Genomic DNA, 6,046 nt, shown 5'->3' with positions numbered 1-6,046 from the left:
GACAGCTGTCCGGGGACGGCACTGCCGTGTTCCTGGCCGCCGGCGAGGGGGCGCTATGCGTGCTCAACGTCTCCACTCTGCAGGAGACCGCTAGGTAAGTAAGGCCCCCGCGCGCACCGCGGCCGCTTCGTCGGAGACGCGCGACCGGTGACGAGGAAGTTGTCCTGGCGGAGCTGAGGAGCGAGCGATGACCGGGATCAAGTGCGAAACGATCGGGACAGGGCTGGGAGGCGACCGGGGCGTGGCTAGGATACGCGCCGGAAACAACTGGCGCAAGACCGACACATGTCTGGTGAATGACCCTAGATCGGCTGTGACAGAATTAGGACGTGTCTGGGAGATGTCCGGAAAAAGACTCGGACAGCACCGAGGCATGTGAAATGTCCGTGAAATGGCTGGGAACACAGCCTGGCGAGACCTGGTAATCACGGGCAGCGCGGCTGCTCTCGAGTCTCGGTGTCAGGGCTGCCTTGGCTGGCGGCCGGGTGGAGTCCGGCGCGCCCGACCTCGCCCGGATCAAGTGGGAGTGCTGGTTCTTGGGCCGCCCGCCGTCCGGCCTGTTTTGCCCGGCCGGCATCGGTGGGCTTCCTTCCTCTCTCGCAAATTGCCTGTTTACACGGTGAGAGACATCAAGCTGGCTCGCCTGGAGCCCGCGCCTGGTAAACAGGGCACTGCAGCGCCCGGCCGGACGGCTGGCGCCGGCGGCGGCCGCCCCGGCAGCCGGCTGGCAGTGACATGCGCGAACCGCGCGGTCACGGTGCTGCCCGCCCGCCTGCCCGCCGCGGCGGCCACTCTGAGCGCGGGGGTCAGCGCGTGCTGGAGCTCCCGCGGGAGTGACGTCAGACGACGGCTCCTCGCGCGCGTTGGTCGCCGCGTTGGGGTTTGACGGCGCGCGGGATCTCTCTCGTTTATTGGGAAGTGGAGCTGTCGGCTGGAGGACCACTCGCGACTGCTCTCCGGCCCGAAATTGTTCCTCGGCGCCGCCGCGGTGCCGGAAGTGTAACCGGAGAATGGCTTCAGACGGGCTCGTCCGCCGCTCGGGTCGCTCCGTGTGTGTGCCGAAGCACCTTTGTGTGTGGACGTGACTGATGCATTGTAGACGTGCGGTGCCCGCCCCCTCCACCCGCCCCGCTCCCCAGCACCGTCTCCAAACTGTGCCTGACGGGCGCGAAGGGATTAGCGTTGACGCAGGTTCGCCCCATCAGCGAACAACTGAATCCCGCGGACGACACCAGATTACCGTCAGCGCACCCAGGCGTGCGGCGGGGCTTAACGTAAACTGCGCTCGGCTCATGTTGTCCGAAGTGGCTCATGGGCTTCCCAGTAGGCGGATGACGAAGCGGCGCTTTTTCGCCGGCGGTTTTGGTGCAGGACTGCATTCCTGCGGCGAGTTAAGCAGCTTGCGCCCGGGGCGCCAGCTGCAAACGTTTCCCCTGTGCGCCAGGACCGGTGGAGGCCTCCTCACGACGCTGCAGCCGTTTTGTCGGTTGGACTCGCTCGCTGCAAACCTGGTGACCCACATGCACTGGCGTGTCCGCCTGTGTCGGGGGCAGGGGAGGGAGGGGGCGTAGTAGCCCGGTCATGTGAAGGCCTGCCTGTATCAGGAGACGGGGGAGGGAGTGAGCGAAGGAGCCTGGTCATGTGACGGCCTGCCTGTGTCGGGGGACGGGGGGATGGACTGAGGCAAAGGAGCCCGGTCATGTGAGGGCCCGCGCCAACAGAGCGCACCGGCCGGGGGACGCCGGATGCACCCAGTTCAGCCCGTGCCGTTATTGACCGCTGCCGCGCCGCCAGGTACCAGTACACGTCGGTGGTGACGTTTGGCGGCTGCCAGGACGACTTCATGCTGGTCGTCTCGGAGAACGGCTCCGACGCGGCCTCCACGGAGAAGCTGCTGTTCAACATGCCCAAGCCCAAGGTGGGTCGCTGGCGTGTTGGCCGTGGCGCGGTTGGGTCAACCGTGACGCTCGGGCCAACCGTGACGCTTGGGTCAACCGGGACGCTGTGGGCAGTCGGCGCCTGTGGTATCGCCGATGCGGTGTGTGGTGACAAATCACGTGTAATCGGTCATGCACGGGCCGACCGAGCGGCCCGCGCATGGATGCCCGCAACGGATCATTAGGCCTGTCGCCGTCCTCAGAAAAGTCGTGACTAATCACGCGGCGAAGAGCGTGGGAGCGTCCAAAAATCGGGATGTAATGGGCACGCGAGCGTATGTAACGCCTGTAGCTCACGGACCGCGGGGCCTGATCTCAAGCGAGCGCGAGCGTTGAGGTTGGCGCCGGCTTTTTCCAGTCCCGTCTGGGTGCAGAGCCATATCGTCAGCTGTTCTGACGATATGGCGCCGCCGCCTTTATCTGCAAATTTTCGTCGCATCCTCAGCGCTGCTCTGGCCGTGCGCGGGGTGCTGCGGCACGTCTGGTGCGCGGGCCGCAGGAACGCCCGGCCGTCGGCGGGTCTCAGGGGTCCGTTGGCGTCTGTGGGTCACGTGGTCCTGCCTGGCCGGCCGCGGCGGTGCAGCGACAGACGGGACACTGACGGGGAGCCTCATAGGACCCGGCGGTGGCGGTGCCTGCCGGGCCGCGGGACCCCAGGGGTGCGCCCGTCCGCACCTGCACCGCTCCGGGTCGCCGTGTCGGTATCGACGCGGCAGGCGCGGTCGACGCGGCGGCGGCGGGCGGCGCGGTCGATGGTGCAAAGTTGGCGGCGCGAGATAGGCGGCCCGCCGGTGTCGCTGAATTATGGCTGTGTTTATTCCTGCGCCGGTATAAATGATACGCTATCGCGCGGCGGCCGCCTGCTATTGCCCCGGCGGTAGTTAATGGCCGGTGTCGGCGGCGCGCGGCGGGACCCGGCGCCCCCTGTCGGTCCACTTGACTGACGGCAGTCGGCCGCCGCCGCCGCCGCCGCCGGCGCCGGCGCCGCCGGGTCCACGCACCAAACGCCGGCTCGGTCAGCCGGCCGCTTCCTGCCCCCCCCCCCCCCCCGGGGGGGGGGGGACGCGTGTGGGGTGGAGCCGTTGGTGCGTGACGGATTCGCAATCGCGCGGTCCGTCTGTTGACGTCCCAGGGGACGTTCAGCGGGTCGTGCGCCGGAGTTTTTAACTTTTGATGAAGTTATGGTGGCCCATAGAGATGAGCCAGAGCCAATTCGCGAAATGTTCTGGGGCGCCCGGGGCAAAGTTGCGGAGCCGAAGGAGAGTTACGAGACCGGGGCACCGTTCCGGGATGAAAACTTGCTCGCGGAGTTTTAGATTGTATCAAGGTCTCTGCAAACAGCTGAGCTGGCAATGGCTCGCTTCGGACTCGGCGAAGCTCGGCCTGGCCGTCGCGGACCGAGACGGACGGCGTGGGCGCTCCGGGCGGTCTTCGGCGCGTCGACCGGCCGGTCGGTCCGGGTCGCCGCCGGCTGACGCCCCCCTTGACGGCCGCGCGCCGCTCGCCGCCAGATTTTGGAGCTGACGCTGCTGATCGCCGACTACATGAACGCGCTGGGTCGCATGCAGCCGGGCACGCCGCAGATGGGCACTCTGAGCCGCGTCGGGTCGTCACAGCGGCCGCTGCGCACCCGCATGCCCAGCGTCGGCTCGGAGGCGGGCGCTGAGCTGGTCAGGTGGGTCACCGGGGAGAGAGGTCAGCTGAGCTGGGCAGGTGGGTCACCGGGGAAGAGGTCAGCTGAGCTGGGCAGGTGGGTCACCGGGAGAAGAGGTCAGCTGAGCTGGTCAGGTGGGTCAGCGGGGAAGAGGTCAGCTGAGCTGGTCAGGTGGGTCACCGGAGAAGAGGTCAGCTGAGCTGGTCAGGTGGGTCACCGGAGGAGAGGTCAGCTGAGCTGGGCAGGTGGGTCACCGGAGGAGAGGTTCACCCTGACGCTTGGTGCAGGTGGTCCAGCGGGAAGAGGTTCAGCTGAGCGGGGTGCAGGTGTGGTCACCGGAGAGAGGTCAGCTGAGCTGGGCAGGGTGGTCACCGGGGAAGAGGGCAGCTGAGCTGGGGCAGGTGGGTCACCGGAGGAGAGGTCAGCTGAGCTGGTCCAGGTGGGGTCCCGAAGGAGAGGATGTCAACTGAAGCTGGTCAGGTGGGTCACCGGAGGAGAGGTCACCTGAGCTGGGCAGGTGGGTCACCGGAGGAGAGGTCAGCTGAACTGGGCAGGTGGGTCAGCGGGGAAGAGGTCAGCTGAGCTGGGTCACCGGAATGGACGTCGTCTGAGCCGGTCAGGGGGACACAGCGGTGATTGCTCGGAGTTACTAGCGATGGTGAACGTTTCTCAGCGGGTGGCTGGCAGCGTTTAGCGGGGCTCACCAGTGAAAGCCGTCGGATCTGAGAGTGTCCAGCAGTGGTGGCGGGGTCTCAGTGGTGCTCAGAGCTGGCTGCCGGGTCTGGGCATGACTGGTGGAGCCTGGCTGGTGTCAGCACGGCCGGCCGTACGGGTGGGTGCCCAACAACCCTGGCCTGTGTCAGCGCGCTGTCGCAGTGCGCGTCTGTCGCCGCTCGCCTATCGCACTTCGCTGCCTCGCAGTAAACACCGAGACCAGCCAGTGCGCGTGTTTCGGACAGTTTGTGTGTGTGTGTGTGTGTGTGTGTGTGTGTGTGTGTGTGTGTGTATGTGTGTGGACTGTCTGTGGGGTGACCATCCTGACGCCGCCGCCTCGTCTTTCCAGGAACGGCGGCGTCAAGATCCGCACCAGCCACGAGGCGCTGTAGCCTCCGCCGCCGCCGCTGCTGCCGCCCCTGCCGTCGCCGTCGCCGCCGCCGCCGCTGCCGCCTCTGCCGCCGTCGCCGTTGCTGTCGCCGCCGCCGCCGTCGTGTAGCCCGCTGTCCCTCTCTCCCTGTGATCTAGACCAATTTCGCCACGCTGTGCCCGGCCCTTCGGCGCTCGCTGCGGCGCGCTCGGCCGTGTGCGCGCCTCGTCCATGTGTTTTTAGTCTTCCACGTGTAGGAGGAGCGACGCCATCACTCACTAGTCGAAGGGCGGTGCCGGACCGCCGCCTCTGATCTCCCGGCCTGCGCCGCGCGCCGGCCGCAGGCTATTTCGGCGGCGTGTGAGCCCGGCTCGAGCGTGTCCGTCCGTCGGGCCACGAGCGCCGCCGCGCCGACCCGCCGTCAATGGACGCTCAGTAACGAGCTGTCTGCTGAATGCATTAACAGGGACGGCGCTAGCGCGGCACTGCATAGTCGGTTTTGTATGAGCTGATGATATACGGCCGCGAGCTTTTGCAGAGATGGAATAAAATTTGTATTAATGCAGCGGGAGTATTTTACAGCCGGAGCCGGACTGAAAAGGAGATGAATGTGGTCTTCTGGTGTATTTATGTAGCGCTTTATGGGCGGCGGCCGATATTAGAGAGAACGAGATTGGGGCTGTAGATAGAGGCATAAAATCCTGGGGATTTACGGCTTCCCAGTCGGGAATCAAACTAATGGCAATTGTAGCATCGTCGGCGCCGGCAGGATACCGCTTCGCCATTAAAGTCGGACTAACCAAGCCGGCGGGAGTGCGCGGTCGGGGGTCGGCGTGGGCACCGTCGCCGGGCACAGCCGCGACCGGGCGCCGGCCGTCCCTCGCGTGGTGCCAGTCTTTGTAGCTCGTTTTGAATGACTTAGATATGGGGGCGGCGCTTTCTAGAAAATATTGCGGGGGCTTCCAACAGTATTGTTCAGAGCTTTTTATGGAATTGTTTCACCGCGTCATGAACGGCGTAATTAAAAAATGGAATTGTTTCTCGGCTCGAGCCCGTAAAAATGTGAACAATGCGACACACGCGCTTAGGCCGCAGCTGGGAATATTTGAGGCCATTCCGTCGCGTGCTTTTTCAAGCGTGGCATGTGGGAAACCTAACCGAAGATGAACAAAATAAAATGCAAGTTGGTGGAACGGCGAGCACGATGGAACAGCCCGGTGTAGAGGGCAAGAATAGCGCAGCCCAGGTATGTCAAGGCCTGCCGTCTGTCCCACAGAGATGCTGCACAACCTTTGCCGTGAGCTGCCAGCGGGCGTCGTCCGCCAGTCGGTGGCTCAAATTGACGTGGCGAGCGGGGATAGTAAATTGGAC

The 6,046-nt window shown here is 65.3% G+C and overlaps 1 protein-coding gene across 1 annotated transcript in view; it reads left to right on the top strand.

The window, feature by feature from the left end:
• The window catches only part of LOC119094506 (pleckstrin homology domain-containing family H member 1), a gene marked incomplete in the record, with an annotated part of 86,533 nt that extends 81,317 nt beyond the window's left edge, over positions 1–5,216 (top strand). Inside the window, 4 exon segments of the mRNA XM_037217563.1 lie at positions 6–94; positions 1,795–1,918; positions 3,449–3,612; positions 4,655–5,216. Coding sequence (XP_037073458.1) covers positions 6–94; positions 1,795–1,918; positions 3,449–3,612; positions 4,655–4,697 — 420 coding nt within the window.
• Positions 5,217–6,046: the final 830 nt, after the last annotated feature.

The sequence above is a fragment of the Pollicipes pollicipes genome, unplaced genomic scaffold (assembly GCF_011947565.3).
Source record: "Pollicipes pollicipes isolate AB1234 unplaced genomic scaffold, Ppol_2.1 Scaffold_4002;HRSCAF=4701_pilon_pilon_pilon, whole genome shotgun sequence".
NCBI classification, from domain to species: domain Eukaryota; kingdom Metazoa; phylum Arthropoda; class Thecostraca; order Pollicipedomorpha; family Pollicipedidae; genus Pollicipes; species Pollicipes pollicipes.
The sequence above is the reverse complement of the archived record's forward strand: the minus strand, read 5'-3'. Positions and strand labels throughout refer to the sequence as shown.